This window comes from Mastigoproctus giganteus, chromosome 3 (genome assembly GCF_048544385.1).
Source record: "Mastigoproctus giganteus isolate SK-2022 chromosome 3, ASM4854438v1, whole genome shotgun sequence".
NCBI classification, from domain to species: domain Eukaryota; kingdom Metazoa; phylum Arthropoda; class Arachnida; order Uropygi; family Thelyphonidae; genus Mastigoproctus; species Mastigoproctus giganteus.
Genome location: NC_143577.1, coordinates 75,769,735 through 75,792,417, shown reverse-complemented (window position 1 = coordinate 75,792,417; position 22,683 = coordinate 75,769,735). Strand labels below are relative to the sequence as shown.

General features: G+C 35.2%; 1 protein-coding gene across 1 annotated transcript in view; it reads left to right on the top strand.

Annotated features, from left to right (window-relative positions):
• Positions 1 to 19,772, top strand: part of eIF2Bbeta (eukaryotic translation initiation factor 2B subunit beta) — a 199,645-nt gene extending 179,873 nt beyond the window's left edge. Inside the window, exon 14 of the mRNA XM_090370568.1 lies at positions 19,633 to 19,772. Coding sequence (XP_090226694.1) covers positions 19,633 to 19,705 — 73 coding nt within the window. The 3' untranslated portion in view covers positions 19,706 to 19,772. The remainder of the gene's footprint in view (positions 1 to 19,632) is intronic.
• Positions 19,773 to 22,683: the final 2,911 nt, after the last annotated feature.

Sequence of the window (22,683 nt, the reverse complement as noted above, 5' to 3'; positions counted from 1 at the left end):
AATAGTTTCTCCTATGTCCTCGGATTGCCCTAATAATTTCGGAGAAATAAAAATAAAGAGTGTACTTAAGTAAATTTAAATGAATTTAACTATATGTGTATATAAAAAAAAAAAAAAAAAAAAAAATGATACACTGTAATTTGCAAGCCGGTGGGTACAAGTTTTCTACGCCGTGAGACACCAAGAATGCAAAGTGTATCCTATGTACATATATACATGGCACTAAATATGACAATTATATTGAAAATTATATTGAAACAATAGTTTCAGTAAACAAATTTTTGAAATTAATTATGCTTATTGCTTTCCTGAAGTGATATTTCAGGTAAGCGATAGGGAAATTATTATTAATCAACTTGCCGTACAATGCTGTTAAGCCCGCTGAACAATTTTTATTACTATTGCAGATATAAGCAATCCTTAGACATTGCGATAAAATTATATTAGCATGCACTGATTTTGATATATTAGATCTCGAGTTTGTAAGGCTGACTATGTTAAAATTAAATGCATCTCTTTTATTATATACGTTTACGTCTATATTATTATTATGGAATATTTCTATATGAAGATCCAAGTAATTTGCTATGGTATCGGAACTATTAGTTTTTTCCAATACAAGTTCTACTGGATATAATTTACTGTAATCCTGGAGAAAATGTGGACAATTAAAAACACATATATCATCTACGTATCTGTATATAAGTAGGTTATCTTGGAATTCTCTTTCTGTATAATATAGATAAAGGTTTGCGATTATGCTTGATGCTGGACTTCCCATAGGGGTGCCAGTCACTTGTAAGTATAACGATGTTCCGTCATATAGTAGTAGTAGCAGCGGCATTTGAGGCAAGAAAGCAAGTGTATGAGCTTATACAGCATCAGCCAAAAAAAAAAAAAAAAAAAATCACACCATTCCCTCCAAATGCCTGTCCAGTTCCTCCTTAAATTTATTCAACCTATCAACTTCCACGACAGATGGAAGTTTGTTCCAGCAATTAACCACCCGCTGGCTAAAGGCAAATTTCCGCACATCTAATCTACATCTGTCTTTTCTTAATTTGAATTTATGCCCCCTTAGGTTCGTAATCTGAACAAGTGGAAGGATCCTATCAGAATTCAGCATGCTCAACCCATTCAAAGCCTTATAGACCTCAATCAGATCACCAGCACTACATCCTTCCTAAAATAATAATATACATAATTAATAAAGATGCATAATTTTATTAGAGAATCCCAATAGATTAAATCAACCTTTATAGCATTTTTATTTTCTAAATATTGTTTCTGGAGGACGACTTTTAAATTATCAAGATTAACGCTCGTAAATAGACTGTTAAAGTCAAATGTTTGTATTTGATGAATATTTTTATTTTTTATAGCATTTATAATCGGTAAGTTATTATTTATTATAATAGTTTTATTTAAGTTATTTAATATAATTTTAAGTAGCTTTTCTAATGTTTTTCCTGGAAATTTAGCATAACTATCTCTACATGATGTTATGAATCTAAAAGCAATGGGTGATTTATGAAATTTGGGTATGCCATATATAAATGGATATTTTAGGTTATTATACTTTAACTTTAATTTTTTATGCAATGCAATTAATTTTTTGATTATTATATTAGAGGAAGATGTTATCTGTTTATATGTGTGGCTAGACTAGTTCATTTTTTTATAATTTCTATATAATATAATTTACATATGATTGCATAATTGCAAGCAGCTTTGTCAACGGGAGTAATTACAAAATGTTCATGTATATCTTTGAGCTGCCTATTTATTAATTTGGTATTATATAGATTATCCTGTATGAATTTCAATTGATTATATTTGTTAGATATGATATTAAGCATTGTAAATAACCACATGTGGTATGCCTCAACCAGTATGTTATGTTTGTATGCTGATCTTATGCAGTATTTTAGTAAATCTAGATATAACAATTTTTTAAAGTTAGATTTATTAATAGGTAGATTAGGTCAAAATTTAAAACCCAGTGATAAAATATCTCTAAGTTCGGGATATGGGATTATATCTAAATTGCCGGTTATAATGTGATTATGGTTAGGATCTACGTATCTATGAAATGAAGGTTTGTGGCAAACACATGTATCCTGTCTGATGTTAATATTGTGAAGGTTTGTAGCTATCGTTTTATAGTTACACGCTTTAAGACCAAATGGTTTAGAATATCTAAATCTGATATTAATATGTAAGTTATTAATAGGCAGCAAGTCATTACGTAAATTAATAGTTTTATGTATATCTAAGTCATCCATCATTTTATTTTGAAAGTACAGTAAACCCCCGCGAATAGCGGGGGTTACGTTCCTGAGAAATGTCGCGAATACTGAGTTATGGCTCCCATAGTAATAAAGGGGTTCCATTCCAAAGTATGAAATATATAAGAAAAACTAGTCTAAAATTTTGTCTATGTATGTATTATATGTACCTTCATAATAAATTTTGTCTATGTATGTATTATATGTACCTTCATAATATGACTATGTACATAGACAGTACATAGTGAAATGCAAGCGTAAGGCATCGAAATGAAAATAAGAAACAATTTAATATTAAATGTAATATTTATTAGAAATTTCAAACAAATCTTTCATTCCAGCACCTTCGCTAGCAAAAAAAAAACGTATCCCGCCAGTGCTATCACCAGTTTCGCTAAAGTGTTGATAAAGGAGTTTTGCCTTTTCACGAATGATGAGTGAATTTAACGGAATTTTATTTTGAGTTCAGTCTTCTATCCACAGCTTTAAAGCGTTTTCCATTTTTTCTAATTTAACATCACGTGTTACAGAACAAATTTTTGAAGCAATTAGCGCGTTTTCACGGTTTTTTCTTCCGATTTTTTGATTGATTGTACCGTCGACTCATTGATTTTATAATGTTTTGCCACCGAGGAGACAATTTCACCATTAGAAATTTTGTCTAATAACTCAATTTTATTCGCTAATGTCATCACCTTCTTTGATATTTTCACATTTCTCTTGTTATTCATAGCCATATTTTTGTACGGGTTAGAAAGAACTTGTCCGAATAAAGTCACTTTCTTCCGTTAACATTCAAAAAAGTCTGTTTTACTCTGCAAAATGGTAGATTTATCACTTTTGTAAGAATATCAATTTATAAATTGATAAATTTATTCAATTTATAAGCATATAAATTAAAAGCAAACATCCACGCTCGTGATTTTGTCACCCCCTCTCCCCCCACCCACTGAGTGCTGTTTTGACTGGGAAAGATAATTTTAGCCACCCCCATGTTTTTTTATGGCGGATAATATTCACGGCGCTTTAAAATTCACATTTTTTTAGGTTTCATTTTATATTAAATCAGCGACTGCGAATACAGATACCGCGAATAGCGGGGGTTTACTGTATAAGATGAGGACAGAGTTTTCCGGCTGCTTGCTAACATTCAAAATATTAATTCTGAATTTAACAATGTCTAATATAATGTGCATAAGGTGAGAAGATGCAAAGACGTAATCATTGGTTTTTCTATTTAGTGCTTTGAGTACACTAAGTTTAATACTGAAAAGTGTGTTATGTATTTTACTAATATTTATAGGATCCGTGTCCCACATTTTGAATAAATCTATGAAGTCTCCTAGATGTTCTCGGTTGCTTTTATATGTGTTCGATTTACTATATTTCCTATTGCGATTATATTTACGAAGTTTGGCAATTTGAAACATATTATAAACACAAATACCTTTTAAATTATTCGTCATATATTTTTGATTAAATTTATTATTTAGACCGTATGGATATAGTTTTATATTGTAATATGCTAATTTCTTCTTGCAATAATCTTTCATTTGCGTTATTAATTACGTTAAGTATTGAAATGAAAATATTACCAAAAGTATGTTTTTGGAAATGCCTGAATTCAGTATCAGGTTCCAGATTACCTGTTTTCTTACTGGATTTGTTATTATAAGTTTTAATATCGGAACGATGAAGGTTCATTCTAATATTTAGTTTATTGCTAGTTTGACCAATATATTTGACATTGCAAGTACAACAAGTGATCATATATATAACGTTTTAATTCGTATTAATTGTAGCATGATTTGGATGCATATAGGGGCAAGTAAGACATAATTTGTTATTACAAGGTTGAAATTTAAGAGATGGTAATCGGATATTAGTGCTAGAAGCATTATATGCTAAACTGCTCTGTAAAGTGTGTGATATTTGTGTATGTGTCAATGTATTAAAATGGTTAGGATTACTCTCCAGGGCAACAATAGTATCCTCGGTCACTTTTATCCTACTCTGCCGATGTAGTATATTATTATTATTATATTTAAGTGACATAATAAGAGCAAAGTTAATATAAAATAAAAGCAAAGTTAATATAAAATAAAATATAAAATAAAATCAAGATGCGCAATCATAAATCCATGAAGGTAAAATTAAGAAAGATCAATGCAGTTAAGAAAATAGAAAAAGAAGACAATTCCAAGATAACCTACTTATATACAGATATGTAGATGATATGTGTTTTTAATTGTCCATTTTGTCCAAGATTACAGTAAATTATATCCAGTAGAACTAGAACTTGTATTGGAAAAAACTAATAGTTCCGATACTATAGCAAATTACTTGGATCTTCATATAGAAATATTCCATAATAATAATATAGATGTAAACATATATAATAAAAGAGATGCATTTAATTTTAACGTAGTCAGCCTTACAAACTGGAGATCTAATATATCAAAATCAATGCATGCTAATATAATTTTATCGCAATGTCTAAGGATTGCTTATATCTGCAATAGTAATAAAAATTGTTCAGCGGGCTTAACAGCATTGTTACGGCAAGTTGATTAATAATAATTTCCCTATCGCTTACCTGAAATATCACTTCAGGAAAGCAATAAGCATAATTAATTTCAAAAATTTGTTTTCTGAACCTATTGTTTCAATATAATTTTCAATATAATTGTCATATTTAGTGCCATGTATATATGTACATAGGATACACTTTGCATTCTTGGTGTCTTACGGTGTAGAAAACTTGTACCCACCGGCTTGCAAATTACAGTGTATCATTTTTTTTTTTTTTTTATATACACATATAGTTAAATTCATTTAAATTTACTTAAGTTCACGCTGAGATAACATGCAAATTCAGCTTAGGGTCCTACTATAGGAACAGGTTTGCGATCCCGGGCATACCCGAGCCACAACTTATATCTTGTAATGTCTTTAAACTGTCCTACACTCTTTATTTTTATTTCTCCGAAATTATTAGGGCAATCCGAGGACATAGGAGAAACTATTTCTTATCTGTACCACTATTTTTCGCCTTTGTGGAGTTCAGGTTCTATTATTCCTATTCTTTTAGTTTTTCTTCTTACTACCTGCATGTTTCTCTTTGCATTAATTTAATTATTTATTTATTTTTACCGTATCCATCACATAGGGGGCACCACATATTATTTTGATGACTATTACATTAAGTCCTAGATACGGTCAATATGTAGTATGTATTATATATTTAATCTTATTTTAATCATTAAATTACGTTCTCTGTCGGGTCAACGATGATTAATATATGCTTACATTTATATTTTACTTATATTTCTTACCTTTGATTCTAATATTTCTAAATTTTCTTAACTTTGATCATCATTTGATTTATTTATATTCGATTTATATTTGGCCTATACTGGTTTATATTTGGTTTAGATTTAAATTATTTAGCATATATTGATCATCACAGAAACTGAGAACCTCTTGTCGTTTTTTGCCTTCATTCTGGGTGGTTGGCCCCAGTTGAAGTCATCTAGATTGTCAGTAAAAAGCGATAATAATTTTTTTTTTGTGTTTTCTTATGTCCCTGATGGCATTATTATTGGATTGATTTACTTTTTCTAATAATTTTCCATTATTCTTAATATTCTATAGACATTATGGGTGTATTGCATGATTGCTTGCAACTGCATTGACCCATAAATATTAGTTACATATTAGTTACAGTTATTGTAGTTTTAACTTTCTTTCTTTCCTTTTTTATCACTAATATAATTATATATATATATAATTATATTAGTGATTATAATTATATATGTAATTATACATATATATATATATATATATATATATAATTACAACAGTATGTAGGATATGGATTTAAGATAAAGGATGTGAACAATGTTTAAAGTACAATAAAAGCTATCCCATGGAGCCCTTAGGGCTAAGACCAAATTATTTTGGTTCATTGGTGTATATTTAGATTTTTCTATAATAATTAATAATAAAAAAATGAGAAAATGTTAGAATGGAATTGCAGGAAAAGAGTTCCAGATTCTCCCATCTAGAGTGACTGGATGGGAAGTTTTTTTTTTTTTTTTTTGGCTGATGCTGTATAAGCTTCTTTCTCACATCATATGCCTCAGCTAATGCTAAATTATTGATTAAACATTACATCTGTCTGTAAAATAATTACAATACAGTCAGTCCTCGCATAATACGTGTTTACACTACACAAATTCGATCATACACGATTTATAAATAGGGGAATGATATCGTATATAACACGAACCGAATTCGCTTATGCACGATTCTCCTTTGTGTTTACAAGAAATGGCAGTCGAATGCGGAATCACCCAACTGAACGCAACACAATAGGAATGAAGAGAAGATTCTGAAAATGTATTTATATTTTTTTATATGAGTGAAGGAGAAACACGTTTCACCATAATAAGGTAAAAATCCACACAATTCCCGCTATCGGTATTATCACAAATGCCATCAGACCGAGTTTACCACCAGATTATAACAGATTCCACTAGCAGAAATGCAACTGGAAATTGTTTTTATTGTTTTATGGTAGTAGTCCCCAGAAATGTGCTTTAGTAAAATGTGAGGTGTTAATAGTGTATCGCTGCCTTTACGGTGTTGTTTATTCAGTTGCTACACGCGCGCAACTTTATGTGTATCAAGTGTGCCTCCTCATTTTGTAATTGTGCTTTATTCCCTAAAAATGAGTAAAATACTTAAAAGGTGTGAAAAGGAAGCGTCCTGGTGAAGACACTACAGATTCAGAGAGAAAAAGAAAAGCAATATTGATAAACAGAGGCAGACTGGGTCAAAAATTCTTACCCGGAAAAATTTGTAGTGGCTTCACACTAGTGTTTATGGCCAAAATCACACCGGCCTCTGGCCCACTGGGGTTTCTCTGGTAAGGCTTATGGCCAGTCCGCCTCTGTCGATAGAGAAAAAATGTGAAATTATGAAACGCTTTGAGCGAAATGAAAGACCATGTGATATGGCATGTGCTACAGACCTAAATGAGGCAACACTGAGAATTACAAAGAATGCAGAGAAAATAAAAACAACTTTCATAGCAGGAACAACTCAAAGTGTAATTAAAATCCATTATATCAAGACAAAGAATTGGAAGAGATGGAATGGCTGTCATCTGTTTGGATAGAAAATCAAACAAAAAAACAAGTTTGCTTATGATAAAAGCAAAAGCATTAGCAATATTTTATTAGGTAATAGTCGTAATAAAATACTTAGTATTTTAAGTACAGTAATACCCCGAAGTTACGCGATAGGTGGGTCCGACGAAAATCGCGTAAGTCGGGGTACAACTTTGCATATAAATACATATAAATTTTGCTTAATTGGGACCAAGGACTAACAAAAACACTAGTTTAGAAAAAAAATATTAATAAAATTGCAGTTCTTTATACATATTAATACAAAATATGTATTAAAAAAACAAATGACTTACGTTAAAAAGTTATTTCGATGTCGATGGCTTCATAAAATCTAACAAATTCGTCTGATGACACAGCGCGTTCTTTTTTTCACGCAGAATTTCTTCGTAGCAAGCTAATAATTTTTTTATTCCTTGCTTTGTAGCTATAACGCGTTCTTCGTTGGAGTCTATGTTTTCTAAAATTTTTAAGCCCTTTACAATTGAGCCCTTTTCAATTTTCAACCTGTCAAGTTTGCAATTGTCATGTGCTTTTCGCCGTTGCTTCATTTAGGCCTGTAGCACGTGCAATATCACATGGTCTTTCATTTCGCTCAAAGCGTTTCACAATTTCATATTTTTTTCCTCTATCGACAGAGGCGGACTGGCCATAAGCCTTACCGGGGAAACCCCGTGGGCCAGTGTGATTTTGGCCATAAACCATAGTATGAGGCCACTATAAATTTTCCCGGGTAAGAATTTTTGACCCAGTCCGCCTCTGTTTATCGATAATTGCTTTTCTTTTTCTCTCTGAATCTGCAGTGTCTTCACCAGGACGCTTCCTTTTCACACCTTTTAATTAAGTATTTTACTCATTTTTAGGGAATAAAGCACAATTACAAAACGAGGAGGCACGCTTGATACGCATAAACAAAGCTGCGCGCATGTAGCAACTGAATAAACAACACCATAAAGGCAGAGATACACTATTAACACCTCACATTTCTAGGGGTTACTACCATAAAACAATAAAAATCCAGTTGCGTTTCTGCTAGTGAAATCTGTTATAAACTGGTAGTAAACTCTATCTAATTGCATTTGCGATTATACCGATAGCTGGAATTGTGTTGGTTTTTACGTTATTATGGTGAAATGTGTTTCCCCTTCACTGATATAAAAAACATAAAAGCAACAAAGTTGAATTTTGTTCATCTTTCGCTCTCATTCTCCGCCGTCGCACCGTATATCGATAACATATGAAAAACGACCTTGAAGATAGTGGGCGGCAGCGTTGCCAAACGAAAAAATCAGGAACCGCGTAACTCCGAGTTCGCGTAAGTCGGGGTATTACTGTACTTAGTAATCGTAATAAAATACTTAGTATTTTATTACGGTTAATTATTGTGTTTGGTAATGTTTTGGTTACAAATGTGTGTTCAATCTTGGGTGGTCGGCATCTAACCCTATTTTTCCCATAGGGCCTGTTGTTTATATTGCACGAGGGTTTCTAGGAACACAACTATCGTGCTGTATGAGGACTGACTGTAGTATCTAAGATATGGATTTAAGATATACAGGAATTTTGTCAGTGATATACAGAAATTTTGCCAGCAGGGATAAGGAGATGGTTATCCCATTGTATAAGGCAATGATCAGGCCATATCTTGAGTACTACATACAGGTTGGAGACCTCGTTTTAGGGAAGATGTAGAGCTGCTGGAATAAGTGTAGAGAAGAGCAACGAGACTGGAGAGGGAAACAAAAGACTGCTCTAACAAATAAAGGCTTCAGTTCTGCAACTTCAGCATCTGGAGACTAGGCACCTGTGAAGCAAAGTGATTGAGTGTTTAAAGGGTTAAGCAAACTCAGTACCGATGGATTCTTCCTCTTGCTCAGACTATGCACATAAAGGGACATAAATTCAAACTGAGGGAGGATGGTTACAAAATAGATGTACGGAAGTTTGCCTTCGGCCAACAGGTGGTTGATTTCTAGAATAAGCTTCCATCCATTGTTGTGGAAGTGGATAGCATTAGTAGAGGCAAACGATGCAAGAAAGCAAGCTTATGCAAAATCAGCCAAAAAAAAAAACCTCCCATTTCACCCCTCCATTCATTCCAAATGCTTGTCCAGCTCAGCCCTAAATTTATTTAGGCTGTCAACTTCCACAACAAAAGATGGAAGTTTGTTCCACCAATCAACCACCCACTGGCCAAAGGCAAATTTCCAAACATCTATTCTACAACTGTCTTTCCTCAATTTGAATCTATGCCCCCCCCCCCCCCTCTGGTTCTTAATTTGAGCAAGAAAAAGAATCCCATCAGCATTCAGCCTGTCAACCCATTCAATGCCTTATACACCTCAGTCAGATCACCTTGCAAGTGCCTACTCTCCAGGCACTGCAATTTGTAGAACTTAAGCCTTTCTTGGTAAGAGCACCCCTTTGTTCCCCTCATCAATCTTGTTGCCCATCTTTGTACTCGTTCTAGCAACCCTACATCCTTCCTAAAATGAGGCCTCCAGACCTGTACACAGTACTCTAGGTGTGGCCTGGCCATTGCCTTGTACAATGGGATAATCCCTGTCCCTGCTAGCAAAATTCCTATATATATCATTGACAAGACTCCATGACCTGTCCTGGCAGCCGTCTACACTGCTCAGCAAACTTCATATCTGACTGCGCAATTATCCCCAGGTCTTTTTCACTTTCCACTTCCCTGATAGTTTCAATAAATTAATTCAAGGAAGAACTAGAAAACTATGGGAAGGTCTCTATAGGTAAAATGGGATTTTTTTTGCTGATGCTGTATACACTTCCTTTCTTGCATCATTTGCCTCTACTTATACTAATCTGTTAGGGTTGTATCAGTGAATTTTAGTATTCCTCTGGTGTGATATTCACTTTTGATCTTGTGATTATTTTATAATTGGAAAGTGATTATTTTATAATTCACTTTTGATCTTGTGATTATTTTATAATTTTTTTGCAGGTAAACACCTGTAAAAAAATTCTTTACAACACGATGTTAAGCATATATCAAAAAGCATCATCACTCTAGAAACTTAACATGGAGTTTTGGTAGTGTGAATATCACACCAGAGGAAACTAACACTGTTTCGAATGATGTTATTATAAAATACACTGATGCAATAAAGAATAAAATTTAAAATTTTCCAAACTTAAACTATTTCTTGCCTTTTTGTTTAGGGAAAAACTGATTGATTGATGTATAAAATTCAACAGTGCTCGCTGATGCGTTTGAATTTAGTGCATCAGCTAGAGGATTAATTAAAAATTACTCTGCCTACATTTTTATTTATTTATTTATGAAGGGTATTTGAAAAGTTTATGGCCTGAGGATGAAAGATTAATTTGAGAAGTCTGATAACATCAGCACGTTATGGCCATGTTGCCCTTGCACTGTAAAGCTCAAAAACAATCTGTTAGCATGTTACTTATCAATTGGAGTCAATACACTTTTGCCACTGATGCTGCAATGTGTTGATTCCAGTTGCATAGAAAGCTCCCCTCTAGGCTGCCAGGAATGCAGCAGTGGTTGAGGCTCTTGTAATCTGAGTTATTTCTTCATCTGACCTGTTGTTGTGCTGTTTGGCTTATCAGTTTGAGTTCGTAAGAAGACATGTGAAAATTTGCATTTTACTAACTAGTATGCAGCTTAAGCTGGTTGATAATGTTGAATGGTATTGAAGGCTTGATTATGTAAATGCAGTAGAAGCCCTCTTATCCCTCTTATACAATGGGATCAGGATTGGTAGTTGGTTGGTTAATCAAAAAAAGTCGTTTAAAGCATTGAATCATAAAAACAGTATATATACTTTAAAATTTTTCACTTAAAACATATACAGTAGAGCGTTGATAATTCGAACTAATTAGGACCAGGGGTAGTTTGGACTTACAATTTGTTCTGATTTTCAAACAACAAAAAAAAAAAAAGTTAGTAAGTTTAGAAATAAAAACACTAAGTTGTACTTGCATAATTTTATTCATAGGTAACAAAGAAAATGGAACTTTCATCCACAACAACACATATGTATAGGCCTTTAACAAAAATAACTACTTATTTTTTGCTGCACCATTTTCAAACTTTCTTCCTTTGCTACCAGATCTCTCCCCCCCCCCCCCCCCACAGCAAGAGTAGTTGAGTTGGACAGCATTCAGTTTGTTGATTGTCGATTTTCACATATCATTTAAATTTGTTAATTGGTAAAGTAATAAAAGTGTACATTTGTGCTTTTATATCTTCATTTTTATAGCCTGTGGATAATATTCCTCTGATTTTCGCTTATTAGAATTGCCATTTAATAGAATCAGAATTCAATTCGCAAACGTGATCACAAATAACTGGCGCTTATTATTTTATGGCACCAGCATAAAAAAAATAAATGCTGGCTTGTTCGGGTTATTGACATTTCGAATTATTGTTGTTCGGATTTTCGATGCTCTACTATGCATTCATTTATAGAAAATCAGTAATATTCATCTGTTTATGTGATGAAAAGTGACATTTTGCAACATAGTTCCACCATTTTTTTTTTTTTAATAAACATCACATCATTGCATGTAGAATCAGGCTTTTGTTCAATATAATGTATGAAGCTGTATATCAAAGGTGTTTTGGCACCTGAATAAAACTGTTTTATTCAGGTGCTTCCTATATAGTAAACCCTCGATTTAATGGACTAATAGGGGAGAGGGATGTCTGTTAATGCCGAAAGTCCATTAAATCGAATGCAACCTGGAAGAGGGCATTTTTTATTGTTCTTAATGTAAAAAAAAAAAAAAAAAAAAAAAAAGCTTTAATACAGGTAGTTCTCGACTTTGCGAGTTAATTCGTTCCTAGCGTGCACTTGTAAAGCGGGAATTTATTTTCCATAGACATAGGGTTAAAAATAGGGGTTCTCAACAATGAAATTATTTACGACTTACAAATGTTAAAGAATGTTTATTCTTCATCATCGTCATCGACTAAATGCATGCTCATTATCTTCTCGGCACTTGTTGGTTTGTCGCACAAGGAGTTGTCTTCTTCAGAAATGTTTCGAGAGGCGTTTGTTTCCAAGATAATCTTCTCTTTTAATTATAAATTTCACGATTGCATGCATAAGCATTTTTTAACAGCACACACAAATTGCAACTAACACGATTCACGTAGAGTAACAAGTTTGCGAAGGTTTAAAAAAAAAAAAAAGAATGAAGAGAAGATTCTGAAAATTTATTTATTTATATTTTTTATACGATTGAAGATTCCAGTAAACAAGAAACACATATCACTGTAATAATGTAAAAAATCACAATTCCAGCTGCCGACCGGGCTAGCCAGGTGGGTAAAGTGCCTGCCTGGCAACCCAAAGGTCGCAGGTTCGAATCCCGCCTCGGGCTTGGATCAGAGTAAAATGCAAAAACTTTGGGAGGTGCATTATTGCCACAGAAGCCAATGCGGCAACAACTAACAAAAAAAAAAAAAATCCCAGTTATTGGTATTTTCGCAAATGCAAGAAGATCAAGTTTACTACCCGTTTATAATTGCTTGCAGTAACAGAAAAGCCCAATAAACCAGGAAGTGCAAATTGTTTTTAATGTTTTATGGTAGGGACCTCCAGAAATGTGCTTTAGAAAAATATCGCAAAGAAGCATTTGAAATTGATTCTTATAACGGAACATATGATGATAACGATGAAAGTGTAGAGTGCATTTTAATTATTTGAATTGGTCACTAATACAATTTACAAATCACGCTCATGACCTTAAAAATGACATCTTAGAGACAAATAGGTTAGTCATACGGTGTAAATATCAACTTCCGAGATCTTGAAATGCATTACCAAAAAACAGTGTGTTATCGGGTTCACATTACGATATTTTCAGGATACGATGGTGTCTCTGGAATTGATTATCGTAAAGTGAAGTGCACTGTATTGTATAGCTACATGTGTGGTTTGGAATGCAATATTTATGAATGTTTAACATTCATTTTTTGCAATTAATGTTCATATTTTCAATTTTGTTGATACTTGGGAAAAAAACTTGTAAACCCGGGAACTCCTAAAGTGAGAACTGCCTGTACAATATCCATTAAATTATAATATAGAATATATAATATAATAATGTTTTATCTTGCATAACTTTCATTTCATTCATAAAGCATGTACCACCACTTTTTCTTACTATTGAATACACCATGAATTGTCAAACTAATAGAGCAAGCTTATCTGTGAAAAGATCTAAACCTCCCAAGCACTTCCTAATTCATTTCACAAATATATGTTGTCTCAGTTCTAACCTCAACGATGTCCATTTCCACTTGCAGTCTGCCAAACCCTATGTACTTTTCCTGGCAGAATCTCAGTTATCGGTTGATTCAACTACTGCTCATCTCAGATGCCCAAATTATTCGCTGTATGATTCCTTTCACCTCAAAGGTGTTACATGTGCATATGTCTGTTCTGATATTCCCTGTCAGAGACTTGGCAATTTGGAATCACCTCTCTTTGATCTTCTCTGGCTTAAAATCTCTACCTCATTGTGTCAAATTCATCTGTTGTCTCTACCGTTCTCCCAACTCCACTAATCACTTGGAGCTCTTTGACTTCCTCTCTTTGCAACTTGATTTTCTCCAGTCCAACTTTCCTAACAGTGAGGTAATTTTCCTTGGGGATTTTAATGTTCACAACTCCAGCTGGCTTCCGTTTTCTAGTCACACCAACCCAGCAGGTCGAGATGCTGAGGCTTTTGCAATTACTAATGACCTGGCACAGATTGTTCATTTACCTACAAGAATACCAGACAATCCTAATCATACAGCCAATAAATACGCTTGATCTTTTTCTCACAAACAACCCTTCTAAGTATACAGTCGAAGTGAGAGGTCCTTTCGGCACGTCAGATCACAACTTGGTGATTGTCTCTTCTCCAATGGAACCTTTATCTCTTGGCTATTCCCAACCTTGTGTTGTTTGGCATTACAAGAATGCAAAATGGGATGACCTGCAAGACTTCTTTTCTTCTTTTCCTTGGTCAGATTACTGTTTCAAAACTTCTGATGTTAATGTTTGCTCAGATCGTGTCAGTGAAATTATTCTTGCAGGAATGGAATCGTTTATCCCACACTCCACTTTAAAATCTTGTCCTTTATCTAAACCTTGGTTTTCCAATAAATATGCTAAGGCTGTTCAAGAGAAGAATGGTGCATATCGTAATTGGCTTGTTTCTAATTCTTCAGTTTCATTTTCTGCCTACACCAAAGCTCGCAACAATTGTAAAGCAGTTATTAATCAGTCCAAACTAGAGTTTGAACAGGCTAAGAGTAGAAAACTTGTTTCTTGCCCTAATGGTAGCAGAGCATTCTGGTCTCTTGCCAAAACTATTGGCCGCAACTTTTGCCCATCTCTGCTCCCACCTCTGTCCAAACCAGATGGTTCTGTTTTCACTTCAGCCAAGGATAAAGCTGACCTGCTAGCATCCCATTTTTCTTCCAGCTCATGTATTAATGATCTTGGTAAAACACCTCCCACCATTCACAACACGCTTCATTCAATGCCTCCTGTGGTCTTCCATGAAAAGGATATCAGAAGGATTTTGATGAATCTTGATGCTAAGAAAGCTCCAGGTCCTGATGGTATTTCTCCACTTGTTCTCAAAACCTGTGCTCCTGAACTTACTCCTATTCTTTGCCGCCTTTTTTAACTTTCTTATTTCAAAGGTGTTTTTCCTTCTGCTTGGAAATTTGCTCATATCCAGCCAGTTCCTAAAAAGGGTGACAATCCCCCCCCATCCAATTATCGTCCCATTGCAATTACTTCTACTCTTTCTAAAGTAATGGAGAAATCAATTAACTGCAAACTCTTAAACTACCTAGAAACCTTCCGTCTGATCAATGATCACCAGTATGGATTTCGTCAGTGTCGATCCACTGGTGATATTCTGGCTTGTGTTACCCATTTATAGACTAATTCAATGGAAAGGTTCGGTGAAACACAAGTAGTTGCTCTTGACATCTCCAAGGCTTTTGATCGTATTTGGCATAAAGGTCTTCTAAACAAGCTTCCATCTTATGGTTTGCCAACTGTTTTTAGTAATTGGTTATCCAGTTTTCTCTCTGATCATTCACTGAGGGTGATGGTAGATGGCTCTCTGTCTTCTAACTTCTCCACTAATGCAGGTGTCCCCCACGGTTCAGTTCTTTCCCCCACTCTTTTCCTCTTGTATATTAATGACCTTCTTCCATTGACTGGAAATCCTCTCCATAATTTTGCTGATGATAGCACAATGCATTCCACTTTCCATTTTGAGAAACCTTGTCCTGCTCGATCAGCTTCAACTTCTCAAAAATCTGCTACCAATTCCTTAAATGCCGATTTTCAGGTAATTCTCCAGTGGGGCAAAGACAACTTAGTTGATTTCTATCCTTCTAAAATTCAGTCTTGTCTTATATCTCGCAAAAAGGATTCTTCTGCTCCTATGCTTATCTTTAGTGACACTCCGATTTCTAGGCAAAATGATATATCTCTTTTGGGGATTACCCTGACTTCTAATCTCTCTTGGCACAAGCACATTACAAATATTGCTTCCTCTGCATCTAAAAAACTTGGTTTTCTCTTTTGCTCTCAGCGTTACTTTTCTTCCAAACAGCTGCTCACTCTGGATAAATCGCAAATCCGCCCTGCCATGGAATATCATTCCCACATCTGGGGTGGTGCCCCCAAAACCTCTCTCAGGCTTCTTGATTCCATTCAGAAGAGGGCAGTTAGGTTAATTAATGATTCATCTCTAACAGAGTCTGCCGCCTCCGTAGCCAGGTGGGAAGGAGCAGCAGTGCGTAGCACACGCTTCTTGATTAGACCGGGGTTCGAGCCCGTCACCACCAAATACGGAGGATGCAGAAAGGTCAGGGAATGACCACCGCATATCCCGGAGCAATATGGCCTTAGTTGCTAATGCTCCTAAAAACCAAATAACAAACAAACAAACTAACAGAGTCTCTCCACTCGCTTTCTCATAGACATACTGTTTCTGCTGCATGCCTCTTCTACAGATACTTCCATGGGCACTGTTCTTCTGAATTGGCTTCTATAATTCCCGCTCTCTCTTTCAAAACAGTCCAAACACGTGCCGCCAACATCCATTTACTGTCCAACTTCAAACCCACAGAACCAACTTTTCATCTTTCTCATTTATTCATTCAACTGCTGTTTTCTGGAACAACAACCTTCCTTCATACGTATTTCCTGAAAATTACAATCTGCAGAAGTTCAAGTCCAATGTCAACAAATATCTTATTTCGTTTTCTCAACCTCCAACCCAAGCACAGTACTAAGTACTATAGGTTCTAATACCTCTTGTGTTTGGGCTTCACATAAAAAAAAAAAAAAATTTGTTTTATACTCCCCTCTGTAGAACCACATTTAGAGCTATCAACACTGTATTTTAAAGAAAAATGTTGCAATTTGGCCTTTGATTTACGGGTATCAGAAACTTTTTTTATTCTGTAGATTTCACAAACACATGCTACTGAGACGCCTTGTTCTAATTTCTGTGCCACATTTAAGTTAACATGCTTTCTTTTAACTCCTCTATCACTTGATGCCATTTTAAATTGTAAGGATTGCAAAATTATTTAATAAACAGAGTCACAATTCAGAAATCACTGAAACACTGTATACAACCTGACCACACAAAAGCTTGAGGCAGACTGAGACCGAAACAAAGTGAGTTGGTAGACCTGCAGTTTAGTGTCCCGAGTCACTTTCAGCTCGCAAGCCACCGCCTGCTCTTATCTCTTATCTGGGAAAACAGCTATTTGAACACATTTTAAAAAAGAATAAAAAACAATTTCCTGAATATGATTATAAAAATAAAAGTAGCTAATTATCAAAACAATAATGGAAATAAGTTATTATTAATTTTTAATTAATAATAACATTGAAGTTTTGTATAACCTAAAAAAAAACAAGTAATATAAAAAAAAATTTTTTTAAGTCAATTCCTACTTAGGTCAACAACAAACTTTCGACTTTCGTCTTCAAAAATTTATCAAAAAATTATTGATTTTCGCAAGAATTGAACTCACATTCTTCACCTTCACGTGAAAAATACTATAATCCTTGCATTTTACTGATTGAGCTACTGCCTTTTGATTTCAATTTTATTCCTAAATTTATATCCTGCTAAATATCTTATATAAGAGAAATTTTTTTGTCCCATATAAAACTAAAATTAATTAATTAAATTTAATTAATGAATTAATATTTGAAAAAACTGTATTAACATCAAGTGTCATCCACTACAAGTTTAAAAAAATGTATTTGAACTTGAGTGGATGAATAAAAAGTATTTTATTAATGATTGAAAATTTGAACAAGATATATAAATATATATAGGGAGAGTGTGAACTAATAGTAGGAATTGAATAATATGGTTGAGATTGATATGTACATTACTGTATTATTATTTGTCCAGTCCGTTAAATCCAAAATTCATTATATCAGAGTCTGTTAAATCGAGGGTTTACTGTATAAATCTGTCTGTCATTTATAATTTAATTTTCCAACTAGTTCCAACAGATCATAACCAATTTGTTGGAAAACATTATTGAATCCATTTTTCCATGAAAAAAAAAAAAAAAACTGCAGCCATTATCAACCCACTGCAGGATGGAAGCCTCCTCAACAATTCATGTTGAGGGAAATGGACCATAATCTGCCACGCTGGTCCAGTGCGGGTTGGTAGATCGACCGTATTTAGCAGTCAGGGCCTTGAACACCGGTCTACTCAAGGAGCGTGTGCTACTGCACGCCCGCTCCTGACCACTCGGCTCCGGTTCCATGACCTTGCTTTAAATCTTCGAAACAATCAGTTTTCCAGGAATCAGTTGATAAACTATCTTGTTCATTACCTTCATTAATTTCCTGAGCTACAGTTCAGGACTTTCACATTTAACTCTGGCTAGAGGTTTTTCTCCAAGATTTAGTAAATGCACTTGGAATTTCGTTCTATGCTAGTGCTATATTGTAAACATGTCTTTGATGATGATAATTTTTAATGATTCTGTAAGATCTATATTCGTGCCTTCTGTTTTTTCCAAAATCAAACTCAGAAACATTCTAGAACCCCCTTGTTCCATAGGCTGGATTAAAGACATTACATTCAGTGATAAAAATATGCCCTTTATGACTCCACTAAGTGTTTCACAATTGGGGTGTGAAGGGTTATTATTCAGAAAGAGCCTTTTCAGGTAAGTTTATTTTCTTAAATTTCTGTAAAAGAAGGTACAAATTCATGAAAAGTCATAGTAAACAGGTAAATATAAACATTTATATTTTTAAAGAAAATTGAATTAGTTGATTTACAAACAAAAAGTGGCAATTTGTGACAGTTGTCACAAATTGCCACTATATGAATATTACTCCTGGCAGCTGCTGTGATTTTCTCTCTCTCTTTTTTTGAATTTTTAGTATCCTGATACTACAAGCTCCATTTTTTGCCATCATTTTTGTAAGTAACATCTTATAATTTAGACCTGTTTCATCCATAGTGTACAGTTTTTCTCCCTTATTAAATGTTATGTAAATTTGACAGTAGACTGATCTCTCCTTACTATGCATGCTGTAATTACAGTAACAAATTTTTCCTGCTTGCACCTGCTTACCAGCTGCAAGCATATTGGATTAAAGCAAGGAGGAAAAAAATATACACCTCAGGGTCACACACTTGGCTTTCCGCTATATACTAATGCTGTGGAAAGAAAAGGCCAGGTGAGTGACCATGAGGTACTTGTCCCCCCCCCACTATAGTGCCAACATCATCATATAAAAAAGAGAGAGAGAAGGGGCAGATTTCAGTTAGGCAAAGATTAGTTAAGTAGGCTTCTACTGTACTAATGATTTATGAATTTTGATGTAGGAAATACCTGCCAAACAGTGACTTTGTGTCCCATTGTAATCTTAACACTAACAGAGGTTTCCATTGTTCCTTGTTTTTTAGTATAGTTTTTCAAAGAAATCGGTTATTTTTTTTATGTAAATAAAAAAATAATAAAAACTGGTTTCTTTGAAAAATTAACATGAATTTCTAGCAGTTCACTATGAATAATATTGATTTTTAATTTATGGATTTTTTTTATTATTATTATCTTTTTTTTCCTTTTATTTTAGTGGTGGATGTGCTCCATCTTATGTAAACAGACTACAGCGTGAACTCTATCATCCTGATGACAATGAACTTTGAGAAATCAAAACTGCCATGTACATATTCTGTTTTCTGTTTTTATTTTTCCATTAAAAATAAGCAAGTGTTTAGTGACAAATTATTTTAGAGAAAAAATTCACCCAAACAGTGTTATAGTAGGACCTCATAAATTTGGCATCCTTTTGGGATATAGCACATTCCAGATTTTTGAAAACAACAGTTTTTTTTTAAATGCTATACATATAACCTAAAGTATTTAGGAGTAATTTGCTTTTTATTAGATAATACAGTAGCTGTGACTCTTACAATCATCACAGAAGGATAGTATTTAGTTGAGTACTTAATTCTGGGCCGACCGGGCTAGCCAGGTGGGTAAAGTGCCTGCCTGGCAACCCAAAGGTTGCGGGTTCAAATCCCGCCTTGGGCTTGGATCAAAGTACTGCAAAAACCTTGGGAGGTGCATTATGGCCACAGAAGCCAATGCGCCAACAACTACCAAAAAAAAAAACTTAATTCTGGTAATGACTTAATACTATTGTGTCAAAATGTTAACCCATACTGCCTTATTTGGTAATGGTGGGTAATGTATTTGCCTAAGGAACGAAGGTCGCAGGTTTGAACACTGCCTCCAGTATGGGTTTTGCAATTGTACAGTATTTTTTTAACATGAGGTATAAGTAATGTGATATGATTTTAGCAATAGAATCACCTTAAAAGCTAAATACATACTACCAGGGGTTTCCCCCATCTCTGCATTGCTTTCATTGTGGGTGTAACAGTTCAATGCAAAGGCCAGAGATTTCAAAGGGTATGGATTATGTAAGTGTAGTGTTATCATTGTTCTTCTGGACATTTGGCCGCTAGACCCCTGCTGGGGCTCAACGTTGCCTACACTTGGCCTCATGAAGGCAGACCAGGTACCCAGTAGTTGAATTATTTACTCTGGCAGACCCTGCCACCTGCCTTCCTGAGATTTCAGTGGCTAGGACCTATATATAAAGAAAAGTTTTTTATAAAAATATATTGTGGGGAATAATCGCTGAAAGGTTTAAGCCGCAAGGGTTTTGCGTGCATGGTTTGAATTTGGACATGTTTTAGTTTTTGACATTGTGTGGGATGTGTGCTGGTAAATAGACAGATTAGGGTGAGAGACTAAAGACTGGAGGGGAAAAGGTCAGAAGTATCGGGACAATAGAGTGGGTGTCCCCAAAACTAGTAGGGCAGGCCCATGCCACATCAGGAGTAGAGAAGCAGGGAGTAGCAGGGGAGGGAGGAAACAAGAAACCGTCTCCCCCCGCACGCCAGGGGATTGGATTTAAAGGTGAATAGGGCTAGAGTGTCCTATTCAGACTGCCATATGCTACACCACGACAAAGCAGGTAGTTCCTGCATTTGTGTCACTTGTTTGCATGCACTCATCTCCACACATAGTTCCTGTGGCTGTTTCTAACCAGGTTCTTTTGTCACTTTGCTAATTTTTTTTTATCGTTGTTTGTGCCCTTGCTTCGGTCAGGGTTTTCTTCCATGCTCATTTTGATTTCCTCTTACGCTTTGCAGTCTTATAGGGTGGTTGATTTTCCTCAAGTATGCAATTTCTTGTTATTCATTGTGGATGGCAATTTCCATTCTTCTTCAGTCGAAAACTTCTCGCGCAAACTGGCTAAAATTCGTCTTCTGTGTCCAAGAGATGGTGTTCTTGGTTTTTTGGTTATGTAGTGTATTTTAGTTATTAGCACACATCTGTGTTCTTCATAGCACTCACAGACATGCATAATATGATGCCATGTTTCAGGCTCACCACAGGTGCAAGTTAGTGCCTCCGTTATACCCAGCACGTTCAATTTTGCCTTGAATGGGTCATGGCCCATTAGTAAGTAGGTTGCATTTAACCCCGGGGTAAACCAGGGGGGCTTTTGGATACGTCTTGGCAACCAGTGGTATGAATCTCTTTGTCACTTCGCCTTTGTTCGACAATGTCCATCTGTCCTGCCACAGCTGCAGCAGGTGAGCCACGAGTCTATCCTTTTCTGCTTTGTGGTTGTTGTTTGGTTCTAGGCTGAGTCCATAGATTGTAGTGGGTGTCCCATCAGCCTGCAGCGAGTCACCTCTGGGTCTAGTGGGAGGTATGCATGTAGGGTATGCATGCTCACTGTTCTGCATGCATGAGAGATGATGAGCATAATGTTCCTGCTTTTTTGTACCATATTGGGGATCTGTAGGTAATGGCTGGGATGAAAATTGCTTTGTAGTACAGGGACAGGGTTTTTGTTTAATCCCCAGCCCCTTGAGACTGTTGCTATTAATACTGTGTAATTCCTTAGTTTTTCTTTCAGGTGGATGATGTGAGGGGTGAAGGATAAATTACTGTCGATTGTAATTCCTAAGTATCGTATTTGGTTTGCAAGTTTGATGGTTGCTCCTGTTATCTTTATTTGCGGTAGTCTGTGGATGTCGAGCACCCATTTCAATAGAACAGAGTTCATTTTCATGGGTGAGATCTTCAACACGTGTAGCTTAGCCCAATATTGTAACACCTGCATTGTGTGGTTTGCTCTGGAGTCTACCTCAATCATCAGCAAAGGCCTGGCAGTTCACTTCACCCAACTCCTGAGCCAGGAAGTCGTCAAAGACAATGTTCCACAGGACCTGGGGGCAGCCCCTACGGACCCATCTAGCCACTTTTCAAAAAGGTGTTACCACCTTAATTCTTCGGTTAGTTAGGTAATCCTTTATACATTTGTAGAGGTTTGTTGGGAGTGCTGCCTCTTGGAGCTGGCCACCATAGGGTGTCAAATGCCTCTGCAAAGACTAGGAAGTACTTCCTGTCACATTGTTGCTTTAAATATAAGGTTTTGGACTGCTTCTATGGTTTGAATCCATATTGTTTTGGTGATTCCAGGTTTGCAGTGGCTCATAATTCTTTTATGCAGTAGCCTTTCATATAGTTTACTCAGGGTAGTCAGTAAAGCTATCGGCTGATAGGAACCTGGTTGTTCTGGTGACTTGTTAAAGTTCTT